Here is a 26,275-nt window from a genome sequence, read left to right on the forward strand (position 1 = left end):
CCTTTCAAATAGCCCTGTACCTGGGTCTTCAACCGAGCATCCTGCCCAACACAAAAAGTCAAAAGGAACATACAGAAAATGTCCCTGGTCAGCTTGCAAAGATAAAACTTATCAGAAATATAGATGACTGCCACTGAAAAGAGCATAACAATTAAAAAAAAACTCTTACATCAAACAAAACTCAATCGAAAGGGTTTTATTTAAAATCAACTTACAGCATTTAAGTCACTTTTGGTGCACGTAGCCCCAGTTCAAATATCACAAAAGGGTCATGCATTTGCTCAGTCTGTGGACATTGATCCTAAAATAAAACAATGCACGTCAAAAACAAAATGAGCTTCACGAGTAATTCTCACCTTCATTTATTTCCCGCACCATCCCCCGGATGAAGTCGATGGGCGGACTGGGTGGAAGTTGGGGGGGGGGGGGGTACCCGCTGACGGCGGGGGTGGGGGGACGCGAGCAGGAGAGCCGGTGGTGGGGGGACGGAATAGGGCTGCTGTTAAGCCGCGAGTGGGCACCGAGCGCCTCGCGACGCTCCGGTCACCTCTTTCCCCGGCACCTCTGGCCCGGCTCGAGCGCCAGCCGTTGCTGCCCGTCACACACTTGGCCACGCGCGGCTCCCTTTCAAATCATTCCCGGTCCCTCGCAGATCAATGACTGCAGGGAGCCGGCGGGTGCACCCCCCAAAACTGTCCGCCGGCTCGACGCGAACGTCGAGGCGACAGCGAACAAAAGTTCCACGCCGCTCTTTTCCCGGCTGCTGCCTGAGCGCTGTTCATCCGAACTCTCTTGTCACTGCGATCCGCTCCATCCTCCACCTTGCGCCCCCCCCCCCCCCCACCTCACGGCCAGCATCTTTGTGGTGGAACGAGAGAGTGTGCGGATGCTGTTATTGCAGTGAGTGCCGGAGAAACTCGGCACGTCCCGCGACGTCCGGCGGAGGCAAAGTCTCGGGACCGAACCCTTCCTGAAGGGTTCGATACCTTTACCTCTGATGGAAGGTGCTAGACCTGGTGAGCTTTTCCTGCACTTTTACTAGCTCCTTGGGCAAATTTGCATTGAATGCATTATTGGCTTTAAGATTTTACAATCTGCAGTGAACTCCATTGTTGCCCTGTCCATTTATTGCAACCTCTAACGTTAACACGGCTTAAATTTTGATCACTATGTTAACAGCTTCCATCCATCATCCCTCTGTTTCACCCCGACAATATGATGAGCTTAATTTTTTAAATTTTGCGATAAAGCTCCATAACAGGCCCTTCCGGCCCATGAGCCTACACCATCAAATACATCCATATGACCTACTCACCAGGACACCTTTGGAAGACATCACCCTGACTTGGAATAGATCATTGTTTGTTCATTATGACTATATGCATGCACTGAAATCCGCCACAGCCTCTGGCCAAGAACACTGGAGAGACGCTTCATTAAAAGAACAATCAAGGCAGCAGCTTAGCTTATTATACCTATATTTTCCATGGTAGCACATAAATCTCCTGGGTAGAAACTGCATGGAACAGCAGTTATTCTTCCAGCTGTATGAGTATTATAGCTGAACTTATGTGGACATCAATGGATGGACTATAAATGGAGGTCTTGCTAGTGATGTATGCATCCCATAAATGAATGAAAAAGGCTCATGTTGACATATATGCCTCATTCGAGCATTTTTCCATGTTTCCTCATTGAAATGTTGGCATAATTTTCCAATTACCTTATATTTTGTGTGCCTCCTTATGATTCAATCATTCCATGTATAAGCAAACCTTATATTCTGACTCTTGATAAAGGAGTTTTTTTTCCCCCTCCCTACAATTAGAATCAATTGAAATGATTATTTTAAGGATTTCAATTATACAAACTTTAGCATTCCGATTTCAACTTTATTTATTTGAACGATTATTACTGAATACATTCCATAAAGAAAATTTTATATGAATATATACACAAAAAAACAATAAAAAAAGAAAAAAAATATTTTAAAAAAAACCAAAAAAATTAAATCAAATCCCCCACCCCATCAGCCAGCTCTCTTAAGGAGAGCCAAAAATGTATAAACAGAAACTAAGAATATATAATAAATTAAAATATATCTAGATGCATATATTCCAAATATGGTAACCACTTATTAACAAAAAAGAATAATTATCATGTAGATTATATGTAATTTTTTCCATAACAATACAAGCTTTCAGTTCATTATACCATCGATTTATATTAATCACTATGTTATCTTTCCATGTACATGCAACACATTTTCGAGCTATAGACAATGCTAGATATACAAATGCAATTTGAAATTTATCCAATACTAATCCCCTTAAAGGAGTCGTATAACCCATAAAAAAAAGATGGATCTAATGGTAACTTAGTTGTATAAATTTTCCAAAATTAACTTAATTTCATCTCAGAATGGTTGTACATGCACACAAGACCAAACAGCATGTAAAAAAGTTCCAATGAATACACCACATCAAAAACAAGAATCCGAATTACTAAAACTATATTTTTTCAATTTCTCTGGGGTTAAATACAATGATGTAGAAAGTTATAATTAACCATTCCATACCGCACATTTGTCAATTTAGTAACACTATCATGACACATATCTGCCCAGTAGTCTTCAGGAAAAACAAAAGCTAAATCATTTTCCCACTTAAGCTTAGACTTCTCCCATTCCAGTTTATCCATATTGTCTTGTAATACTTGGTACATAACAGAAATATAACCCCTTTTTGGTATAGAAGAAATCAAAGACTCGAATTCCATTATCTCATCTCTCTTCCATACATATTTTTCACCAAAGCTCGAAGTTGATAATAAACAAATAAAGTATTTTCAGCAATATCAAAATGCTCTTTCAATTGATTAAAAGAAACTGTTCTTCTACAAAACAATCCTGTAATGTTTTTATACCCTTAGAATCTCAGCTCTTTAAATGAATATTAAACATTGAAAAATAAATAAGCTGATTGTTATATAATGGAGTTAAAATTGACAATTTACCTTTTGATCCTAAAACCTTTTTTTTTTAGTCCATAGCTTTAATAGATGTTTTAATATCAGCATATTATATTCCCTCAACAAGTTTACATTCCATTGAAAAATAAATTGATACACCTCAACTTCAGAAATACAAGCCATCTCAACTTTAGCCCAACTTGGGGGTTGGTCCAAATCCATCAGTCTAATAAATTTCAACTGAGCTGCTTCATAATAATTTTGAAAATGGGGTAATTGAAGCCCACCTAACGCATACTTCCAAGTAAGTTTATATAATGCTACCCGCGGTAATGTACCTTTCCATAAAAATTCTCTCATGATTTTATTTAAATCCTGAAAAAAACCCTTTGAAAGAGAACACGGTATTGATTGAAATAAATATTGAATACGAGGAAAAATATTCATCTTAATACAATTAACTCGACCAATTAAAGTTAACGGAAGATCACTTAATTAAATCTGCTTTAATCTTTTTTAATAAAGGAACATAATTTAACTTATATAAATATTGATACTCAATATTTACAATTATTCCTAAATATTTAATTTTATCAGACCATTTCAGTTTTATAATGTTTTTATACTCTGAATAGTCTCCTTTTCCAACTGGCAAAATTTCACTCTTATCCCAGTTAACATTATATCCAGATAATGTTCCATATTGTAATAAACATTCCCGCAAATGTGGCAATGATTATTCTGGGTATGTTAAATGTATCAAAACATCATCTGCAAATAAATTTATCTTATACTCTTCATCCATAACTCTCATCCCTCTTATCTGTTCATTCTGTCTTATTGATTGAGCTAATGGTTCAATAGCCAATGCAAACAAAGCTGGTGACAATGGACAGCCTTGTCAAGTTGAACGCGTCAATTTAAACGATGATGAGACTGATGTGGACAGAGCGAAGGTGCTCAGCAAAGCAATCTCTCAGTCTGTGTCCAGTCTCTCCAATGTAGAGAAGGCCACACCAGGAGAACCAGATGCAGTAGATGACTCACGTGGATATAGTGTTTTACTCCTATTTTACTTCAATCATGGTGTCCGCAGACACTTGTGTTTTACTCATATTGAGCATGCTGACCAAGAAGAGAGTGTTGACATTGAGTTGCTGATTGTGCTAGCAGATTTGGAGAGCCGTGGAGCATAGCAGAAGTCTCTTAGAGATGTACCACCACTCCTGTCCACTAGCCGATCCCACTGACAATCAGCTCCATTGCACTCAGAAAGCTGCTTAGCAGTGACGTGTAGCATTAGTTCTCAACCTTTTCTCACCTACTGATCACAAGAATTCCTTTACTCTCTGTGGATTATCTATAATATGTCAAAAGACTGTCAAGCTTGAGACCTCCTTTCCCAGACAATCAATGGGAATCTTGTCTTTTTTTTGGCGGAAAAAAAAATTGAGAGTTTTCATTTTTTTGTTGTTAAATGTATAATCCTGTTTTACATATTCCTTGTCTTCACCATGTCACAGTGGGACAGTGGGCCACCTAAAACAAACCTATAGCCCACCAGTGGTCTAAATTTAAATTTAAAATTTAGAGTTACAGCATGGTAACAGGCCATTTCAGCCCACGATTCCATGCTTCCCAATTTACACCCCATTCACCCCATTAATGCATCCCTGGTGCATTTTGAATGGTGGGAGGAAGCCAGAGCCCCTGGAGAAAGCCCACACAGACATGGCGAGAATGTACATACACCTTACTGACAGCACAGGATTCGAACCCTGGTACCAATCGCTGGTCCTGTAAAGGCATTGCGCTAACTGTTGCATCAACCATGTCGCCCTAAAGACCACAGAGAGAGAAAAACTGGTGTAAAGGATTTTCCTCTCAGCAAGAGAGGGAGTGGGAGTGCTTGAGTGTCGGGAGGGAGTGCAAGGGGAAAAGGTCTGTAGGATGGAAAACAGAAGGCCAGACAACAGAGGGGAAAATCTGCCCAGAGCAGAGAAGGAAGTGCCAAGTGGCAGAGTAAAACTGGAAGCAGCAGAAGAGTTGGTAGGAACAGTCTGAGGGAGTGTGGGTAGAGGACACGATGAAAGGGAAGGAATGATTCAGGAACTGGGAGGATCAAGCATGAGAGGGGTTAAGGGAGGGTGCAGAACAAAGAGGAGGCATTGGGTGTGGTCATGCATGCATGTGTGTGTTGCGTGCACATTAACAGGAACCTGTACGTGTTCACTTGTATGTGTGATTAACATCCATACAATAAAGCTTTTATCTCCATTTGTGTTGGACTGAAAACAAAAACCTTTTTTCACAATGACTAACGAATAAAAGCTTTGTGAGGTTTGATATTTAATGTATAGGACTAATAGATCACCCATATTTTCCAAAGTGCAATGGAACTGCTTGAATATCAAGAAAATCACTGACAATTGAATGGCCTCCAGAATTACCTGAGATGTTAAGTGAAACATGATAGCCTGCAAATGCTGTAATTGTAGTACAGGTAGTCTTTGACTTAACAGGGACTGACGAGTTGGTCATAACTCAGTTTGGTTGTAACTCAAGGACCTCAGCCTGCCACAGGGAGCAGGGACCTCGGGCTGCCAACTTGAGTGGGGACCTCAGGCTGCCACCATGAGTGGGGACTTTGGGCTGCCATGGGGAGTGTGGACCTTGGGGTGCCGGTGGGACCAGGTACCTCGGGCTGCCATGAGGAACGGAGACCTCAGGCTGCCGCTGGGAGCAGAGATCTCAGGCTGCACCGGGGAATGGGGACCTCAGGCTGCCATAGGGAGCGGGGACCACTGTAAACAGTACTTTTAATACAAAATATGTACTTACAGAAGTCTTAAAGATTTCTTTTAAAAATCAGTCATATGTGCGGGTGGATGTAACTTGCGTAGGTCGAAAGTCGAGGACTACCTGTAAACACTGGAGGAACTCAGCCGGTCTTTTCAGCATCTTAAGGAGACAAAGATACATTGCCGACGTTTTAGGCCTGAGCCCTTCTTCAAGGAAAAATCAGAAAGGGCAGAAACAGGATATGTCAGAAAGTCTCTCAGAATTCAAACAATGGGGGAGGAATCCAGACCAAGAAAAAATGTTAATTAAATATGATAAGGGATTAGGTAGAATTTATCACATCTGTGTGAAATGAGACAGGGAAAGGAAAGACAACAGGGGAAGAAGGGGTTGGGGGGGGGGGGGTAACGAAAGCCAGAGAAGTCAATATTATTGCTGTCTGTTTGGAGGCGAAGAGTGGAGGAGAGCTTCAGGGCAGGCTCCTCCTTACCATTTTGATCCCCTACTACGTGATCCCACCACTAGACACATATTCCACTCTCCTTCCTCTCTGGCTTCCACTCTCTTTGTGACTCCCTTGTCCACTCCTCCCTCCCCACCATTCATCCCTTTAGGACTTATCCCTGTGACTGCAGGGGATGCTCTACTTGTGCCCACACCTCCTCCCTTAGCACCAGTCCTCCCAAGTGAAGCAACTTTTCATTTGTGAATCTGCATCCGGTGCTCCTGCTGTGGTCTCCACTACATTGGAGAAACTGGATGCAGTCTGCGAGATCGCTTTGTTGACCACTTCGGCTCTGTCTGCAGCAATAGTATGGATCTCCCAGTGGGCACCCATTTCAATTCTCCATCCCATTCCATTGCTGAAATGTCTGTCCATGGTCTTATGCACTACCAGACTGATATCACCCGTAAATTAGAGGAACAACACATCATCTTCCAACTGAGCACCCTCCAACCAGATGGCATTAATATCAACTTCTCTGGTTTTCATTAATCCCACCCCCCCCCCGCTCCTCTTTTATCCCTGTCATCTCTCCTTTCCCTGTTTCCTTTCGCACATACATAAATTGTCATGTAGTCCCTTATCATATTCAATTAATATTCAATCATTTTCTTGGTCTGGATTCCTCCCCCTTGTTTGAATTCTGAGGGTTTCTGATATATCCAGCTTCTCCCTTTTCTGATTTTTCCTTGAAGAAGGGCTCAGGCCCGAAACGTCATCAGTATACTATATCTTTGCTGATAAGACTGGCTGGGTTCCTCCAGCATTTCAGTGTGTTTACTACAGGCTGTGTAGAGTAATGTATTTATTTTCTCTGTGACTATATCTATGGAAATTTACTCTGTCCTTGGTGGTTAGTTAAAAGTTTTAGCTAACACCCTACCAAATCCATTGTCCACTAAGTTCCACTCAACTTAATCTAAATTGCAATTATCTCTGTATTCTGTTATGAGATAAGTTTTCTGTGAAGGAGATAGAGTAATTCACCACAACTAAATCTCAGTAGACTATACAAATAATCTTGTTCCTGAACATTTTTTTGAATTCAGCACTAACAAATCTGTTTTAATTATTTTTTTTAAAAAAGGAATGTTTATGGGCCAAAACATCAGAGTAAATCTCTTTCTCATATGCAATCATGAAATATGTGGCTTTACATTGGGGTATTTTGCCCACCTGAAAGTGCCTATTCTTGAAAGCAGGAACAGCATCTTCCCACTAATAGTCTTTTAGAAGCTGATTTATTTGACCCTTTGAAACATACCAGGGGTGTTGGTTAATTGGGTGTAAATTGGGTAGCACAGACTCATGGGCTGAAATGGGTTACCATGCTGCATGTCCAAATTTAAAAAAAATAATTTAAATATAAATTAAAAATGCTGTAACTGGCCAAATGTAACAGGAGGAGAAAAAGCTCTAATTTCCTCTTTCTTTGCTTCTTCTGGCAAGATGCCATCCATTGTAACTTTATGTCCTAAAAATGTAAGCTCAGCAGCACCAAAAATGCATTTAGTCTGATTGGTTACAATACCAAACTCATCAAATCTCTGGAACAGTGACAAAAGATGGTCCTTGTTTTCCTTTTAATTGGCAAAGAATATCATTAATTTAGGAATAAATAATATCGTGGGTGAAGAGGATGTCGCCCATAAACTGGTGCACCGTTTGATCTGTGTTCCACAAACCAAATGGCATTCTAAGAAACTCAAAATGTACTGAAAGGAGTAATCACTGCTATCTTGGCTCTATCAGAAGGTTGCACTGGAATTTGATAGTACGCATGCACCAGATCTTTTCTGTGAATACCCGTTTGCCCTACAGTTCACTAAGAAATCCTGTAAATTTGGAATGTTCAGCGCACAATAATCACCACATGGCTGCCCATCCACTGGAAACTTTTTTGGGACTATATGCAGTGGGGATGCCCAGCAGCTGTCAATTCTATGAACTATCCTCAGCTCCTGCATGTGATTGAACTCATCTTTTGAAATCTAAGATTATTCGAAGACAGCCTTTGCAGATGTGCTGCAAAGAGAGGACCACAGGTCTCTAGGTAGTGGGTCACTGTATGTCTGATGTCCCCATGGTGATAAGACTGGGTTACCAAGTGAGGGAAATGCTTGAGCAACCCTTGGAATGGGCAGGTGCTAGATTGGAGGGTAGTCAGCTGGGTGACAACCCTTGAGTGATGACAACTGCAGCTCACTTGCATATAATTCTCTGTTCCAGCCTGCATGTGTGCATTGGATTTCTTGTGCATTGGTCTAGATGTGTTACATCACCAGCAGTGACCAGCTCTACTCTAAGCCCATGTAAATACTCAACCACAATAGGCTAATGCCCTTGATGATGCTGGCTGAGTTCACAACTCTCTGTAGTCTCTTCTTATCCTGTGCAATGGCACCTCCATGCCAGACAGTGATACTTCCAGTCAGAATATTCTCCACAGTATACCTGTAGAAATTTGCAAGAGTCAAACACCAAATCACCTCAAACTCCTCACAAAGTATCGTCTCTGGCGTGCCTTCTTCATGATTGTATTGAGATGCAGGCCCCAGGACAGATTTTGAGAGATGATAACACACAGGAATTTGAAGTTCTTAATCCTTTCCACTGAAGACTCCTCATGAGGGCTAGTTCATGTTCTCTTGATTGCCCCCCCCCCACCCGAAGTCCACGATCAACTCCTTAGTTTTGCTAACTTTGAGTGCAAGGTCTCCCTCCTGTACACTTCCTCATTGCCATTTGTGATTCTGCCCTCAACTGTGATGTCATTGGCAAATTTATCGATAGCAATTGAATTATGCCTATCCACACAATCATGGTTGTAGAGAGAGTACAGCAGTGCACTATAAGCACTCATCTTTGAGGTGCACCTGTGTTGATTGGGGGAGGCGTTGTTACTGATTCATACTGACTGTGGTCTTCCGATGAGGAAGTCAAGGAACCAGTTGCAGAGAGAGATGCAGAGGCCCAGGTTTTGAAGCTTGCTGACCAGTTCTGAGTGGATGATGGTGCTGAGCTGTAATCACTGAAAAGCTTTGATGTATGTGTTGTTGCTGTTCTCCAGGTTATCCATGGTGAGTGGAGAGCTAGTAAGGCTGTACATGCTGTGGAGCAATTGTGATGGTAGACAAATTGCAATGGGTCCAGTTCAGGTCTTTATTTAGATATGAGTGAATTCTGACCATGACCAACTTCTCAAAGCATTTCATCACAGTGGAAGTGAGTGATTGTGGGTGATGGTCATTGAGGCAGCTCGCTCGAATCTTCTTGGGCACCGGGATGATTGATGCACTTTTGAAATAGATGGGAACCTCCAACTGTAGTAGTGACAGATTGAAATTGTCAATGAATGCTCCAGCTAGTTGGTTGGCAGATTTTCAGTAGCCTGCCAGGTGTGCCATCAGGCCTTCAAGAGTGTTCACTCTCTTGAAGCATGTTCTGATATTGACCTCGGAGATGAATATCTCAGGGTTGTCAGCTTCTACAGTGATTTCCTTTTCAAAGTGACCATAAAAGGTGTTAAGCTCATTGGGGAGTGAAGCATCACAGCCAGTTATGATAGTCAGCTTCGCATTGTAGGATGTAATGGGCTGCAAGCCCTGCCATAGCTGGTGAGTATCTGATTCTGTTTCTAGTTTCACTCAGAATTGCTTCTTTGCTGTTAAAATTGCTTTCCATATTTTGTATCTGGACTTCCTGTAGAGATCTGGATCACCAATTTTAAATGCCATCAATCTACCCCTCAGGAGATTGAAAATCCTTTGACTCGTCTATGGCATTAGAGTGTACAGTATGTGTACATGGGCACATACTTATCCATACAGGTCCTGATAACAGCCATGGCACATTCATTCAAGTTCCCATCAGAAAGAGAGTTCAAAAGACTTGACCATTTGAATTAAATAAGATTAATCTCATGTCTGTCTTAAATGGGAGGCCCTTATTTTTTAAAACAGCAGTATTCAATTCCAGATTCTCCCACAAAACATCCTCCACTTCCAATCTGACAATATCCTTGGTGATCTGTTGTTTTAATTGTAGCCTATTGAATCTGTCTCAAAATAGGATCTATTTTGGCTGTTTAATAAACTTTCTCTGAAATGCTTCCAAAGCATTCATTTCCTTCCTTAAATAAGAAAATCAGTAATGCACAAAACAGTATAGTTATGGGGTCACCAATGTCCTTTTAAATGAAGTGTAGTATCCCAACTTTTTCTGGTACTTACAACAGGATCCCACTGCCAGACACATCTTCCTCTCTCCTCTCCTTTCTGCCTTCCGAGGTACCGCTCCCTCATGCACTCATCCCTCCCCACCAATTGCCACCCCCAGCACCTTCTCCTGTGGCCGCAGAAGGTGACACACTTGCACGTGTACCTCCTCCCAAACCACAGTCCAGGGCCCCAAACAAGCCTTTCAAGTGAAGCAACACTTCATTTGTGTATCCGCAGGACTGGTTTACTGCATCTGGTGCTTCCTTTGTGGCCTTCTCTGCATCATAGAGACTGGGCGCAAATTAGGAAATTGCTTCGCTGAGCACCTTCACTTCGTCCACATCAATGACAGAGACCTCCCAGTAGCCAACCATTTCAGTTCTGTGTCGCACTCCCATGCTCACATGTCTGTCCATGGCCTTATGTACTGTCCTACCAAGATCACCCTAAAATTGGAGGAATAACACCTGATTTTACATCTGGGCACTCTCCAGCCAGATGGCATTAACATAAACTTTTCCGGTTTCTGCTAACCTGCTCCCCTCTTCCCCCTCCCCCCTTTCCTTTCCCATTTCCAGTTCTTCCCCCTCCCTTCACTCAGCCATCCCTCCTCCCTTTGATCTCTGCTGTTCCCTCCCTCCCTTCTCATGCCTTCACCTCCTGCCTTTGTGACCAAGCCTCCCCCACTCTTTTGTTCGGATATCTGCTGACATTTTTCCATACCTTGATGTAAGTCTCTAGGCCAAAACATTGGTTATGTATTTTTAACTTTGCTATATAAAGAACACTGCTTGACCTAATGAATTTCTCCAGCATTGTGTTTTTACTTCAACCACAGTGTCTACAGATTTTTGTGTTTTACTTCTTACTACTAATCCCAACTTTTGTATTCAATTTCACTAACATTCTATTAACTAGTATAATTGTTTGCTCTATATATACCATGTCCATATAAAACCATATAAAAGTTTATGGCATGGAAACAGGCCATCTTGGCCCTTCAAGTCCACACCAGTTCACTTAAACAACTCCGCTAGATCCCCCCCGCCTATAACCCTCTGTGGTATCGGTTGACAATGTAATGAAATGAATGTGCTAGGCACTTTCAGGTGGCTAATTGGCCCGCATGTAAAGCCGCATGTTTAGGTCATATGCGGCTGTTTTGAGGCCACCTGAAAATGTGCAGGAGGCGCTCTTGAGGCAAGCTACTTAGCCCTCCTCCGAGAGGGATAATCAGCTCAGCGGCTCCCCCAGCCACCTGAATGCAGCTGGCTGAAAGCGGATGTTAAAGGGTCAGGCTGCTGATCACAGCTGAATTCCTGCAATCCTTTGCATATTGTGCGCGAGGTTACTCAGATCTCAGCATCGCAGAGGTCATACCATTTAAATAATATGCTTCTTATTCTTTTTCAATTTCTGTCTGCCAAAAGGGGCAACTTCATTTGAAGCCCTATTCTTCAATAGCACCATCTTCCACCAGCAATATTTTAAAGACACAATGGAATGGAAGGTGAATTGGACCATCTAAGTAAATGCAGTGGCAACAAATGTTATGCACAAGTTGAAAATTCTGCTGATCCCTCAAATGCATCATAGATTGGGTATCTGGTGGAACACATGAAACCCATCTGGTTCAATGATTACATCAATATATTCTGATGTCTGAAGTTCAGAGACAGTTGGGTGGTCAAATGTAACAACTTGCTGCTTAGTGATCTTTAATCAGGAATGTGATAACAATAGTTAAATCTCAAGTACTGTGTTATTGAATGCTCTGAAATGAAATTCTTTGTTCACATTCTATTGAGACTCTTATCTTTGCCTAGACGGGGAAGCCTACACCAAGATGTAAAACATGAAAGTCTGCAGATACCATGGTTGAAGTAAAAACAATGCTGGAGAAACTCAGCAGGTCAAGCAGCATCTTTTCTGGAACTTCTTCAGTTCAGGTGGATTCTCCGCTAAGAATGCGCCTGAAGTAAAGGAAGGGGCCCTTTGAATGGTCGTTCAGGTGGCAGTGCTAAAAGTGCAGCACCGGCTACCTGAAGGGACAGCTGCACGGGATGTGCCTCTGAGCGCACTCCGGCTCCTGTCCCTTCAAGCTGTCAGGTTTGGGATGGCTGGCTGTCAGAGATGGGACAATATCAGTGCGGGGACGTCCCCACATTGATCCCGTTGCCTCGCTCTCCCAACAGCCCGATATCAGTCCCCACACTGTCAGGTGGGCTGCGCGGGCTGTAGGGCTTGGAGAGGCCGGAATGGCCGGCGTGGGCTGTACAGGTTGGGGACTGATATCGGGCTATTGGGAGAGAGCGGGGCACTGTGGCGATTATCCCTCTTGGAGGAGGGTTACAAAGTTCGCCTCGCAGGCGCCTCCTGCGCATTCAAGTGGCCTCCCAACAGCTGCATATTGCTATAATATATGGCTTTACAAGCGGGGAATTTGGCCGCCTGAAAGTGCCTAAAGATACTTAACCAATTTGGGGTTGAGCCTTCATCAAGGTCTCTTGATATATGAAGCATACATTAAAAATAAGCAGAATCAAAATCAGAACATGTTACAGAATTCATCGTTTTGTGGCAGTATCACATTGCAAACATATCCATAAACCATATTTCAAAATAAATAACAACGCAGGAAAAAGAAAAGAGAGTGAGGTAGTGTATGTGGTTCATTATTCCTTCAGAAATCTGATGGCAGAGAGGAAGAAGCTGTCTTATGCCATCGAGTGCTCGAGTGCCCTTCTTTAGATTTCTGTACCTTTTTCCCAATAGTAGGAGAGTGAAGAGGGCATGACCTGGGTGGTGGGGGTCCTTGAGAGTAGAAGCTGCTTTCTTAAGACACTGCTTCTTGTAGAAGACTGACCCTTCTCAAAATGTAATAGAAATAATGCAAAATATAGTCTCTGCAATAAAATATCCATCACTTAAAGCAAAAATGTGGCAGATTCAATCACAGTTCAAAAGGGAACTGGAGAGGCAGCTGAAAAGTATGAACCTGTAGAGTGATAGAAGGCAGGGAAATACAACCAGCTAGATTGAACTTGCATTAGGCTTGTACTGATTTGATGGGTTAAATGGGCTCCTTCCTTGGTGAAACAATTCTCTAAGCAGAGGCCCATGGAAAATGCTGAAGTGCATGTGTGTTATTTTCGTCTTTCTTTTTTAAGTTGAACTAATGGGTACCCTCTCCTGTTCTCCTCCTTAGCCTGAGTTAAAACTCTTGCCATTTTAACAGCAACTCTTCCAGCATTTGGCAAGGTAAAACTGACCTCAGCATTCCCATTGACTCCTAGGAGCCTGTAGCCCATGGGCACTCTTAAGTGGAGAAAGGTGGATTCAGGGTGGCTTTGAGCACATTGAGTTCATGCATCATTAACACATGGAAGCCTCGGGTAAATGGGAGAAGGAGTGGACCACTTCATTCACTGTACTCATCCCATCGCATTAGTTACCTCCAGCCCCATTTTTGTGGGAGTCTGCAGGCTGCCCTTTAACCTGATCCTTGATCCAAAAGGTCTGCCTTAAAAGACTCCTGACCACTCTGAGACAAGCCATCTTGCCCCCTCCCCTCCCTTAGCCTGAACAAAGACCAACCAATTCTCTCCATGGATGCTGTCTGACCAGTTTAGTCTCTCTAGGTTCTCTCTGTTTGCCCAGCATAATTGCAAGGGCAGGGCATTGGCAGCTATAAAGAAATTCCTGAATAATGCTGTCACAGTTCTGAGCCTGAATGTTACCCTCGGGAAGTGTTGCTATTAATGGGTGGAGTCATGAATAATCCTTACATGATTCATGGGCCATTCAAGGAAGAAGCACAATGATGAAGGTATTTAGTCTTTTAATTATTTTATTTGCATAAGTTACAATTAATATTCTGTAGTGAGAACAACATTCTTTAAAAGCAAATTTCCAACATTCGTTATCATTCAAACTGCTGGTCCAGATCTTCCCGCCATCATTTGAACTACCAAGTGCAAAGCCTTCCCCCAACTCCAAGCTGCACGATGCATCCTTTTGCATCATTAGTCCCTGAACCAGAACATATTCTTTATCGATAATAACTGGCCGTGCAGTTTCAGTAATGAAAATGTGCAATGCCAAGACTGTATTGTTACAAATTATTTAGCCCTTCTCCAAGTCAGCTGCAAACTATTTTAAGATAGACACGCAGGAATCACATTGCTTACAAAGTTTAGGCTATAGGTGCAAATCCATGGAATAAATGTGCAGTCCAATTTATTGGAGAAACAGTCTCAGATTAAGAATATTGTAGTGGCCCATGCATGGAGACGTGGAGCGGCCCGCAAAATGGCCAATGAACACGGCGACTGCACGGAGTTGGGGGTGACACCAGCCGTCGTTCCAGGTGAACTCTTCATGGTGGGAAGATGGGGAACTCTGGTTGGAATGCTGGCCAACCCGAGGCTGGTGTTCCAATGATGCGGAGCCTTGACGTCAGCGCCAGGGGTCCATATAAGTGCGATGGCCAGAGCAATAAATCAGTCTTGTTTTCCAAGACTTTGTTGTGCGTGTCATTCTTTTCCACGCTCGCATAGTGTGTATGCTACAATATTTGATTTTACAATTTAAAAATGAACATGGATGTTATTTGGATACAATGGTACTGTTATGGACCATGGACTGACCTTTTGGACTATAGACTATTTGAAAGGATGGATTTCTACTGAGAACAGTACAACATTGGGGTACAGCTCAGTGCTGACTTACCAAGGTTGAGCTCTGCTGAGAAAGAGAGGGAGGAGACATTGAGATAAGAGAGAGAAATGTATTAGTTGCCTAGAACTTTTGTGAACAAGAAAAAATCCAGCTGTGAAGCAGAGAGTTCATTTTGGAGCAACCAAGAAGAATACATAGAGAAACCACTTGCTCTGTGTTTGAGAACAGTCTGGTTGACCCCCTTCTCAGAGGAAAGACTGAATTCGAGTATGACTAAAAGGTCACTTTGAATCTTCTTGTGAGAGAGATTTTGGGGAGCTGTATGAAATGCACATGCCTCATAAGTGAGGTGGTTAAAAACCACACTTTGAGAACCAAGGGAAGTCATCTGAAGGAACCTAGAAAAAGATTTGTAAGTTTACTGCAATACAACATCAGTCATTTCTCTCTCTCTCTCTTTCTAACATTATTATCAGTTAAAGAACTTGGACATTAAACTTTGAGATTGAAATCTGTGGACTGTTTTTTGGACTGAATTACTTGACTAGACTGACCTGGGGTTTGGGGGATTTTTTCCTTTTTTGTGTATTGGGCATAGATTGTAATGGTCTTGGTTTTTCACATACACGCTATTTATAAATGTATATCTGTATATTTGCTATAGATACATAGTGAGATTGATGTGTTAAGACATTATATTGTTAATAGTTATTAATAAATATAGTTAAAATTTAACCCTTCTGTTGTTGCTGTTTGAGTAGTAACAGTACACTGAAATGATTTCAAGGTCATAGTCAAAATTTGCTCTGCATTGAAGCCAAACGTGCACTTCTGTCTAGCAATTACTCAGTTAATCACTACTCTCTACACGGTAAAACGCAAATCTTGAAATTGCATTGTAGCATCACCAGAGGATGCTATCAAAATACACAAGAGATTATAGAAATGGATTTAATGTTGACCATGGTACATTTCTGCCAAAGTGGCAGGGATGACATCTTCAAGGAACTGACATAGTTAGGGCCTTTTAATGCACTACAGAATCATGAATGATCTGAACATCTTGCTGATGGTCTTTTCCCAGATCCACCCGGCTTCTGCCTTAAATTTCAATAGGTTTTTCCATGTTAATCTGAAGTTACTTTGTCTATTGTTCCTGTGAAGGTGCTGAGGTGTTTAAAAAATTAATTAAAAACAGAATTGTAGCTAAAAATAAATATCAGACTCAGAAGTAAAGTCTGAGTAAGTATTAGGATACTTGTCATTATTCTAAGCACATGTGAATAGAAGATGGAACATCCGCCATGTTGTCAATGACTTTACATCAAGAAAATCACTAGAAGGAAGTGGATCAAAAGCAGTCTTCCCTGGTGTCAATGTAGACCTGTGGTTTTCAAACTGTTTCTTTTCACTCAGATATCACCTTAAGCAGTCCCTCACTAATCACATACAGATTACATATGTATGTGTCATATATACACATACATATGACTGGAAAGAAACAGTTTGAAAACCACTGATGTAGACCATTGCAAACAAAGTAACGGGTAAATTCAAGTTATGACTTTCCAGTATCTAACTGCCTCGTAATAATGAAAGCTTTGGTTTGAATAAATCTTAATACAGCACCAAAGGCTCAATATTAATCCCAGTAATCCTAAAAAAATTATAAGTATAAATGATGCCCACCTTCCTTTCAGTACACCAAAATATCTTTGTTTAATAAGCCAAACTCCTGTGAGACACAAATAATTAAAAATACAAAAGGCATTTTCTTTTAAATTAATAATTGCAAACACTAAGTATGAAATACTGCTGTAGGAATGTAGGTGCAGCTTGTAGATTTTAAGACGCTGTTCTTCAGAAATATTTATACGTTGTATATCTGGAAGTTGTTAGGTCAACATTGCATCTTTCTTCCCCGGCATAAGTGCAGTGATGAATACATTGAGAAAAAGAGTGGTTCCAACTAGGAAAGTGACAATGATATTCCACTGATTCAACTTTTTCTGTTTTTCAACTTCATTCACATTGGTTTTAGCTGCACAAAAATCAGCAGATCAAAAGATTAAACATATGAGGGACAAACGAAAAAAAAAAATCTTGTGTACATTACTTTATAGACAGGCAACATAGATCTTGTCGATTGTGATAAATACAATGAAAAACACCAATTTTAATATGGATAGTCCAAACTTTCTGTTCATCAAGACTTGCAGCAAATAAAAATATTCCTATTTGTAAAACTATTCCCATTTGTAAGATGTGCTCAGCACTAGAAAGTTCAGGATTTAATACTCATTCTTTTGTGATTATGAGATGAGTGCGGCTAGAGAACAAGTTAAATGCATTGTTGTGGTCTTCAGTAACACATACAGGTGAGGACAACACCTGGGACTATAAAAAAAAGTCAAAGAGGGTAAAATCAGTCAGTTTTCTTCTCCAACATCAATATAATTTTTATTTTCAATGTTACTGACACTAGGATTTAAACTTCAGAATTTATTCTAATAACTGAGTTTAAATTCTACAGCTGCTTGTGGGGGGTTTTCAATTCATTAACCTGAATCCTTAACCCAGATATCTGGTTACCTCACCCAGTATCTGATGCATAGCTCTTGATATTACTACATTCTCTAATGTTATATGCTATTTTATAACTGTCAATACTTTAGATGTTCTCAAAGTAAAGAAACTTCTGGCTTCTGAGGACCTAAAGTGAGGGTCTTTTCAAGACGGTACTTCATATTTAAAAGACTGTTACCACTCCTCTTTCATGAAGGCATGTTAATAATTGGTGTGATATTCTATTCACTTTATCGTGTTAAATACTGTAGAGTTAGAGATGGAGATAAGCTCCTTGACCACTATTGGTCCCAAACAACCTACATTTGCTCCATAGCCTCCTGTGCCTCTGTTTTTCAAGTAGTACATGTTTAGATGCTGCTTAAATGTTATGAAAGTACCTGCTTAAACCACCTTCTCAGGCAGTGCTTTCTGAGTACTGTAGAGCGTGTCGAAAGAATCAAGGCTTGTTGATCCAAACCAAGGCTTTTATTATCTAGAAGACTGGAGTGTATCATATGTAGGTCGATCAGTCCAGAATGACCTGGTCTGGCTAGGAGCAACCCTTTAAGACCAGCCAGTAGGCATGGCTATGCTCTCAGCCAATCACAGTCATCCTACACTACAATTTGTACATATTGGTGATAGAATCTGTACTATCACAAATACTAACTGCCAACTGTGTGAAAATATTTCTCTTCAGATCCCATTTAACTCCATACCCTCTTTGTTTTAGGCATCACCACCAAGTTAAAAAAAGATCCATACTATCTACCCTATCTATTTCCCCTCCCTCAATAATTTTTATACCTCCATCAGCCCTCAGCCTCTTCCGCGTCTGGGAAAACAATTGAACCTTTCCCATCTCTCTTTATAACTGTAATATTCCAGTCCAGGCAACATCCTGGAGAATCTCCTTCGCACCTGACCCAGAGCACTGACATCCTTCCTGCAGTGTTGCTACAGTACCAGGAATGAATAAAACCCAAGAGAGCAATTTTTAAATTTATCCAGAGTGGACAAGGAGTGAATTGAGGCCACCATTTATCTGTGGTTACAGTTGAGAAGCCAGAGTTGTTTTTTATACATCTGGAAAGCTGCATACACAAAGCAATTTATGTTTGGAGCTTGTCTGTTGGGTATTGTGGAAAATCAGCCAGTTCTTATAACAGATCAGTTGTTAGCCCAGGGCTCTGGGGCTGCCAGCATTTTATAACAAGATACACGAAAGTCTGCTGACACTGTGATGGTAGTGAAAACAGAAATGCTGGAGGAACTCTGGAGGTCTCACAGTGTCCATAGGAGGTAAAGATATGTAACCAACATTTCAAGCCTTAGCCCTTCTTCAAGAAATTAGTTAAAAGCAGACAGACACCTAGATTAAAAGGCTGTGGAGAAAGAAAGAAAGGGCAGGGAGAGGAGCTCAGACCAACAGGCAAAATGTTGGGGGTTGGGGGAGGGTTTGGCTCTGAATGCAGAGTTGGGGAAAAGGGAAATAAAGAAAGACGGAGCTCGAGGAAAGGAGACGGGATTGGCTGGGGGTTGTGGCTAATGGAAACCGGAGAAGCTGATGTTAATGCCACCTGGTTGGATCCAGACCAATGGTATTGTTCTTCTCATTTGTAGATGGTCTCAGTCTGGCAGTGCATGGACAGACATGGAGGGAAGGGTGGGGAATTGAAATGTGTGACCCCTGGGAGATCCCCGCAATTACTATTTATAACCATTACAATGAAGTCCAATGCTTCATTTCAAGTCACAGCCAGTTATTGAAACCATGTTTAAGCCAAAGTTTTCAATCTGCAATCTTAAATAATTACTGAATACCCTGAAGTTAAAGGCTGCAAAATCTAGAATGATAATCCAGAATTTTTGGGCACCAGACTGAGTCCGTTGAATCCTCTTTGATTCTCCAGGCAATTAATTATTCAGACCAATGCCTTACATCCTAGAAGCCTTTGTTGGTCAGCTGAGCATTTAATCCACCACAGCAAAATATGATAGTGAACCACTGGTTTGCTGAAAGTACACTCTGCAGGAGCCAACAGTACCAGTCATTGCCCATGTCATTCCAACACAAACTCAGCTTGATGACTATCATCTGTGGCTTCCACATATAATTGAGCAGCTGAAGAGCAAGGGGAAGGAATGCATACAACTAATGAGGAAATCTAGAGAGTCCTCTTCTGCTTTGGTTGTCAGTGAATAATTCAAATGAGGGTATATGATGAACCTGCTCAACAACAGGATCTTCTTTATTTTCCCACAGTCACTGATCAAAAGAAATTGCAAAATAAACATCCCAAAATGAATGTATATATTTTTTCATGTTATATTTCATGTAGTGATCAACAAACAATTCTCTGCATCCTTCTGGTTTAGATCTTTTATCTGAATTGCTCCACTAATGCTCTTATACAATGACAACTCAGTGACTATAGATGGAATTTTGCAGACTTTCAGTGCCCAAGTTCTGATTGACAGGTTCCTGGGAGGTGAGCAATCTGGTGTGGTGAATTTAATAATGTTTGATGTGTTACTATCATATTAAGTAATTGCTGTACAGCTTTGTGGTTAATGGCTGAAAAATCTGGATAGATAACCCCCATTGTTTGGGCAGCGGACTGTTAGTGAATTGAGTCCTCTTTATAGATTCCCCAGGCAGTAAATTATTTGGACCATAGAGCATTGGAATCTGAAAATTGATCTGATAAGGCATTGGAATCTGACAATTTGAAGATGTTTTAACTATACTTTACCATTCATTTGAAGTTATTTTATAGGATTAAAATGCACTGTATTATGATACAAGGATGTGTCTCACTATATCCAGGTCCTAACATTGATCTTCCTGGTTCTCTGTTCCAAACTCTTCCATGTTTCTAAACATGAATACAAGCATCCTGGCAAGCTTCTCAATCTGTTGTCAGCCATTACTCATCCAGGGAATACACTGCCTGCTCTACTTAGTATGGAAGCAACAGGTAACAGAAAAGGACTGAAGGAGAATAGAAAAAGGAAAACAAATGAAGAGCTGATTCATGCTTCAAGGAATCACTGACTCCACCTAATTATCCTACAAGTCACTTTGAATACAGGCACTACGCTGACAGCAAACCTAGCTTTTATACTAGAAAGCTTGCACGACAAGAGCCTGAGTTTCCTGTCCCACCCATACATTGGGCAGTCAGTGCTTGTGTTGTAATAGAAACAGACACAGTGCATTGTAGTTGGGTTCACAAGAATGTAACCTGCATTGGAACTTTCATGCTGCAAAGATAGACTCCAAACCCTGTAATTATTTATGCTAAACACCTTACTTCATTAATTATAATTTCTCACAATCACAAGTCATTCAAAACAAAACAACCCTTTCTCTTTCTCCCTTCACCATTCTTTCTCCCTCTTTCACACCTGACTTTCTCTGTCTCTGTCCCTCTTCCTAGTTCCTTTCCCCTTTGTCCTGACCAGTTCTTTCTCTGTTTCCTTCTGATTCTCTCTCTCTATTCTGTCCCCCAACCTTCACCTATTCTCTTCCTGGCAACTGGTAGAGATCATCAGTGCTGACAGGTGGGTTCTCACTCCTACTTTTGTCAATGAGGCAGTGGGAGGGGAGATGGAGAAATCTAGCAACATGAGGTTGATAGCCAGAACCTTGGAAAGGGGAGGGGGAGGGGGTGAGTATATGAACGAAAGGGGAAGTAGCAACAAGAGTGAAGGATAAAGTGAAGATTCTGGACCAAGGTAATATGCCAGCAGTAGCTCTGAACACCTGCGCTACAGAGCCAATTTTGGTACTCCAGATCTCAACGCAGCCTTGACCAAAATTTGGACAAAAGAGTTGAATTGCTGAGATGAGGTGAGAGTGACTACCCTTGACAGCAAGGCAGCATTTCAAAGAGTGTCACATCAAAGTGTCCTAATAAAAATGAAGTCAAAGAGAAATCTATCCAGTTGATGAATTCATGTCTTGCACAAAGGAAGTTGGCAGTAGTTGTTGAAATCATCCCAACCCTAAGACATCACTGTAGGAGTTCCTCGGGGCAACGTACTAGTCCCAACAATTTCTAGCTGTTTCATCGGTGATGCAACAGAAGTGGTAAAAAAAAAGAAATGCTGGAGGAACTCAGCAGGTCTCGCAGCATCCAGAAGAGGTAAAGATATATAACTGATGTTTCAGGCCTGAGTCCTTCCTCAAGGTGTTTTACTCCTCTAAGAACAGGTGGAGATATTTTCTGATAATTATACAATGTTCAATTCCTTTTGTTACTCTTCAGCCTGCCCCCAACAAGACTTGGACAGCATGCATACTTGAGCAACTAAGTGGCAAACAAGTTTTCACCACAGAAATGCAGGCAATAACCCTATCCAGTGAGGGTGAGTCTAACCATCTAAACATGGCGTTCAAAATGACATTATTATTGTCAGTTGTCCCACTATCAACATCCTGGGGGTGTGGTCACAATGGACCAGCAACTTGATTGAATCAGAACAGAACTAGCCACATGAATATCACGGTAATAAGAGCAAGCTAAAGTCATCTCTGATACCCTGAGGCCTTTCCAGCATCTACAAGGCAAACATCTGGAGAATGATGAAATACTTTGCACTTGCCTGGGTGAACGCAGCGCTAGCAAAATTTAAAAAGCTCCACACCATCAACAAACAAGCAGACCTCTCCCACATTCACCTTTCCAGTACCACTTTATAGTGGCTTCAGCATGTTCCATCTACAAAATCCACCTCAGTTACTTGCCTGGGATGCTCTGACCTCCTCAACATACAATCACTTTCTCCAAGAACAGCAAGTGCATTAGAACATCACCAACTGCAGATTCCCCTTGGTTGTCATTCACAATCATGACTTGGGAATATATCATCATCCCTGAGTGTAGTTCCTGGAACTCCCAACCCAACATTATTGTATGGAGAACTTTCATCAAAAGGACTACAGCAGTTCAAGAAAGGACACCTTCTCAAGAGAAATTAATAATAGCCAATAAATACTGGCCTCGACAGCAACATCCTAATCATGAAAACAAAGAAATCAAAATTTAGTTCCCTTGTGGCCAATAAGTTGTGAGCTATTAGATTATATTTAACTATCCTTGGGTATGTTTGGGAGGCACTCTGTTAAAATATGGCAATTTGAAGCTGGAGATTTAAAAGTTTAAATTTTAATATTTAAAAACTTTTAAATGTAGACATACAGCATGGTAACAAGCCATTTCAACCCATGAGCCTGTGCCACCCAATTTACACCCAATTCTCCTACACCCCCAGTACATTTTGAACAGTGAGAGGACACCGGAGCCCCTGGAGAAAACACACACAGACACAGGGAGAACATGCAAACTCCTTATAAACAGCATGGGATTCAAATCCCAGTCCCGACCGCTGGAGCTGTAAAGGCGTTGTGCTAACTGCTATGTCAACTGTACCGCCCCTAAAAGAATTCACTATCATCACTTGTGGAATATCCAACTGTACTGCTTCCAAGTTGTGGTACTGATCTCTTTTAAAGTGGTTTCTGTTGTTGGTAGAGCCTGCAGGCTACTTGTGGATACAAAATGTCTCACCTACTTTCTACTTTCTACACCAAGGCCTTTAGTGCAGGGTTTGAAAATTCTGGAAGCTGCTCTCTCCCACATTGTTACATTTTTTCTAGTTTCCCAGTTTACCTTTGTTTGTAGAATTACTGCTAAAATCCACTTCCAGGCACATTGGCAACTATCTTTAATTAAAACATTCGACAAACAGATTTTGCTCTCTGCTGATTCATCTAGCTAGACAATGATGGTGTACTGCAGGCATTCTATTCAACAATTCAAGGTTATTCCAGTTCACCAGCCTTGAGTCTGCTCTTTGGAGCTATCAAATTTAAATACCAATTAGATCTCTGCCATAACAATGCAGCAAAAGCACACAGAAATGCTGGAAGAACTCAGCCTGATCTCGCAGCATCCATAGGAGGTAAAGATATATTACCAAAGTTTCAGGCCTGGCCCTTCTTCAAGACATAAGCAAAGAACAGGGGAAGGTATCAGGATAAAGACTGAATTAAGACTGAAGACAGGCAGGGTGAGGAGTCCAGACCAACAAAAGGTGTTAATTGGATATGATAAAATGAAAGGTGAGAATTGATTTTGGCTCTGGAGAGAGAGAGAGAGAGAGAGAGAGAGAGAGAGAGAGAGCCAGGGAAAGGCAACAGCAAGAAGAAGGGCAGGGGGATGGGGTTAATGGAAACTGGAGAAGGCACCATCTGGTTGGAGGGTGCCCAGACGGAAGATGAGGTATTGTTCCTCCAATTTGCAGGTGGTCTCAGTTTGGCAGTACATGAATCCATGGACAGACATGTCAGCAAGGCAATAGGATTTTTTGACTGGTTTAATGTATCTTAGATTTTGTACTTTAAATGGATGGGGGGGAGGTAGGGAGGGTGGGATGGGAGGAGGGAGGGGGGGAGAAAATGACACTGTATATATTTGAAAAGGAAAATGTATGTATTATGGTCAATGTGGTTTATGGTGTGAAAAATATGAAATTTTAAAAAAAAGAAAGAAATGGGTGACCACTGGGAGATCCATGCTATTGTGATGGATAGAGTCAAGATGCTCAACAAAGCGATCTTTCAGTCTGCAGTCTCTCCATTGTAGAGGAGACCACAATGGGAGCACCAGATGCAGCAGATGACCCCTGCAGATTCACAAGTGAAATGTTGCTTCACTTGTGGAGCACAATAGAGCACCCTCCTATGGTCAAAGCTGGTAAACTCAGCCAGCTCCCCAATAAAGTTTGCAGCTAACAATCTGCGGAAATAAATTGCAGAATATACTCACCAATAAAGATGATGAATAAGAAAATAACAACCTGAATTAAGAGGCAGAGACAAATCAGGACAATGAGAGGTATGTAAAATTTATATTCTGATCCTTGATTGATGACTAGAGCCAGCTGCTTTGCGTTTGACATTAGTAAGGTGACATCCAGCATGCCTTCTGCCATGCTCTTTATTGTGGCATACTTGTTGAAGTTGAATGGTGCCACCAGTCTTGCACCTGTCTCTTCATTCTATGTACAGAAGAGGAAAAAAAGCTATGTTAGATAAGATAGCTTTAAGCAATAGAACAAGCTCACATTTAGGGTGATTCTTTGGTCCACCAATTGGGCTACACAACTGTTCTGCAAGGCCTGAGTGAGTAATTATTCAGGGCAGTGCTGAGACACAAAATTAAAATCCTTCAAGTTTGCCATTAAAGTTCAGTCCCTGGCCCAGCCAGTCCTTCTTCAGGCTGCTCAGTGGACACCAATGTGTCTACTACAAAAGCTGTCTACTATCTCCATCTTAGTACCGTTGATGTGACCCGGGGAGTGAGCTTCACCTCTCCTCTGGACGTCTATTACCAACTCTTTGATCTTGCTAACATAGAGGGAGAGATTGTTGTCCTGGCACACAAATCCTTCTAGCTCTCTTCTGTACTCTATTTCATTGAGGTTAGAAATCTTGCCTACAACAGTGGTGTCATCTGTGAATTTATGGAATGAAATTGGAGCTGCACCAACTCGTTTCCATCTTGTCCACCTCTGCCAGTTCTGGTGTAATGGCATCTATTATAACAAGGTGATTTTTTTCCCCCCCATCTCCCCACAGATGCTGTTAAAGTCAGCCCATACTATAATACAGTTAACAGCAGAAGCAAATAAGTGTACAACAGTTTCCTTTTTTCAGGCTTGTTAATGCTAGTGGGAGTGAGGGGTACAAAGAAATTGTTCAGTCACTCGTTCTCCACATTGATCCCCACTCAAAGCATACAGAGTATTCATCCCATTGTTATACAGCTTCAAGTAGGGGTCTGCGTGAGACCCTACAAGTTTCACACAGCGAGTGATTCTCGTTTTTACAACACTATGTTCCATTGTGGTATCTTCAGACAAGCTGGCAAAAGCAGGATGTCATTTGCTGTTAGTTAATATCTCACAACAGCAAAGAAACGTTCATGTTAGAAGGCAGTCACATTCTCACCTATGTTACAAGGCAACTATATTCTCACCCAATCCATTAACCCCTTCTTAAGCATTTTCATTAAACTTATTCTTATTACTGCTATCTGACCTGCTAAATATTTCCAGCATTCAACAATTGGAGTGTTCTATGGTTCACTGTTTCAGCACTGACTTTTAAATAATTCTCTATACTCATTCAAAATGTATGGCATTTGTAGGTTAATTGTTGTATTTGGACAGCACAAGTTCGTGGCCCAGAAGAGCCTGTTGCCAGGCTGTATGCCTGATTTTCTTTTAAGTTCCTTTCTCTCTTTGTGCACTTCCTATAAACAGATCAGCTATAGGAATAAACCTGTGCCGCCCTTTTACAGGTGCAACAACAGTGCCAAAACTTTCCTACATCTCCACCCTGTCATAGATATCTGCCCTTCCATTTTCACTGCAAATTAAAAGAGGTTTAATTTCTAACTTTGGCTCTTTCTGGATAAAAGGTTACTGGAAATATTAATTGGACTGGCATTGCCTGACC

At 41.4% G+C, this 26,275-nt stretch overlaps 2 protein-coding genes and 1 long non-coding RNA gene across 13 annotated transcripts in view; 1 reads left to right on the forward strand and 2 right to left on the reverse strand.

Annotated features, from left to right (window-relative positions):
* LOC138745953 (protein FAM118A-like) overlaps positions 1 to 8,940 on the reverse strand; it is a 46,412-nt gene extending 37,472 nt beyond the window's left edge. For 2 of the 7 annotated variants that reach the window (XM_069903535.1, XM_069903543.1), the window contains exons 1-2: positions 548 to 682; positions 216 to 301 (exon numbers count right to left, since the gene is read on the reverse strand). The gene's annotated coding sequence lies outside the window, so the exon portion shown is untranslated. The other 5 variants (XM_069903537.1, XM_069903541.1, XM_069903539.1 and 2 more) reach the window with 5 other exon arrangements.
* Positions 574 to 12,685, forward strand: LOC138745960 (uncharacterized). Its single transcript, XR_011346621.1, has 2 exons — positions 574 to 1,016; positions 12,324 to 12,685. It is a non-coding gene; the product is annotated as an uncharacterized lncRNA (long non-coding RNA).
* A 1,636-nt stretch (positions 12,686 to 14,321) lies between these two features.
* LOC138745958 (ninjurin-2-like) overlaps positions 14,322 to 26,275 on the reverse strand; it is a 204,781-nt gene continuing 192,827 nt past the window's right edge. For all 5 annotated transcript variants that reach the window (XM_069903569.1, XM_069903570.1, XM_069903571.1 and 2 more), the window contains 2 exons: positions 24,582 to 24,813; positions 14,322 to 17,218 (listed from right to left, as the gene is read on the reverse strand). In XM_069903569.1, the coding sequence (XP_069759670.1) occupies positions 17,073 to 17,218; positions 24,582 to 24,813 (378 nt within the window). In that variant the 3' untranslated portion in view covers positions 14,322 to 17,072. The remainder of the gene's footprint in view (positions 17,219 to 24,581; positions 24,814 to 26,275) is intronic.

The sequence above is a fragment of the Narcine bancroftii genome, chromosome 11 (assembly GCF_036971445.1).
Source record: "Narcine bancroftii isolate sNarBan1 chromosome 11, sNarBan1.hap1, whole genome shotgun sequence".
Lineage (NCBI taxonomy): Eukaryota > Metazoa > Chordata > Chondrichthyes > Torpediniformes > Narcinidae > Narcine > Narcine bancroftii.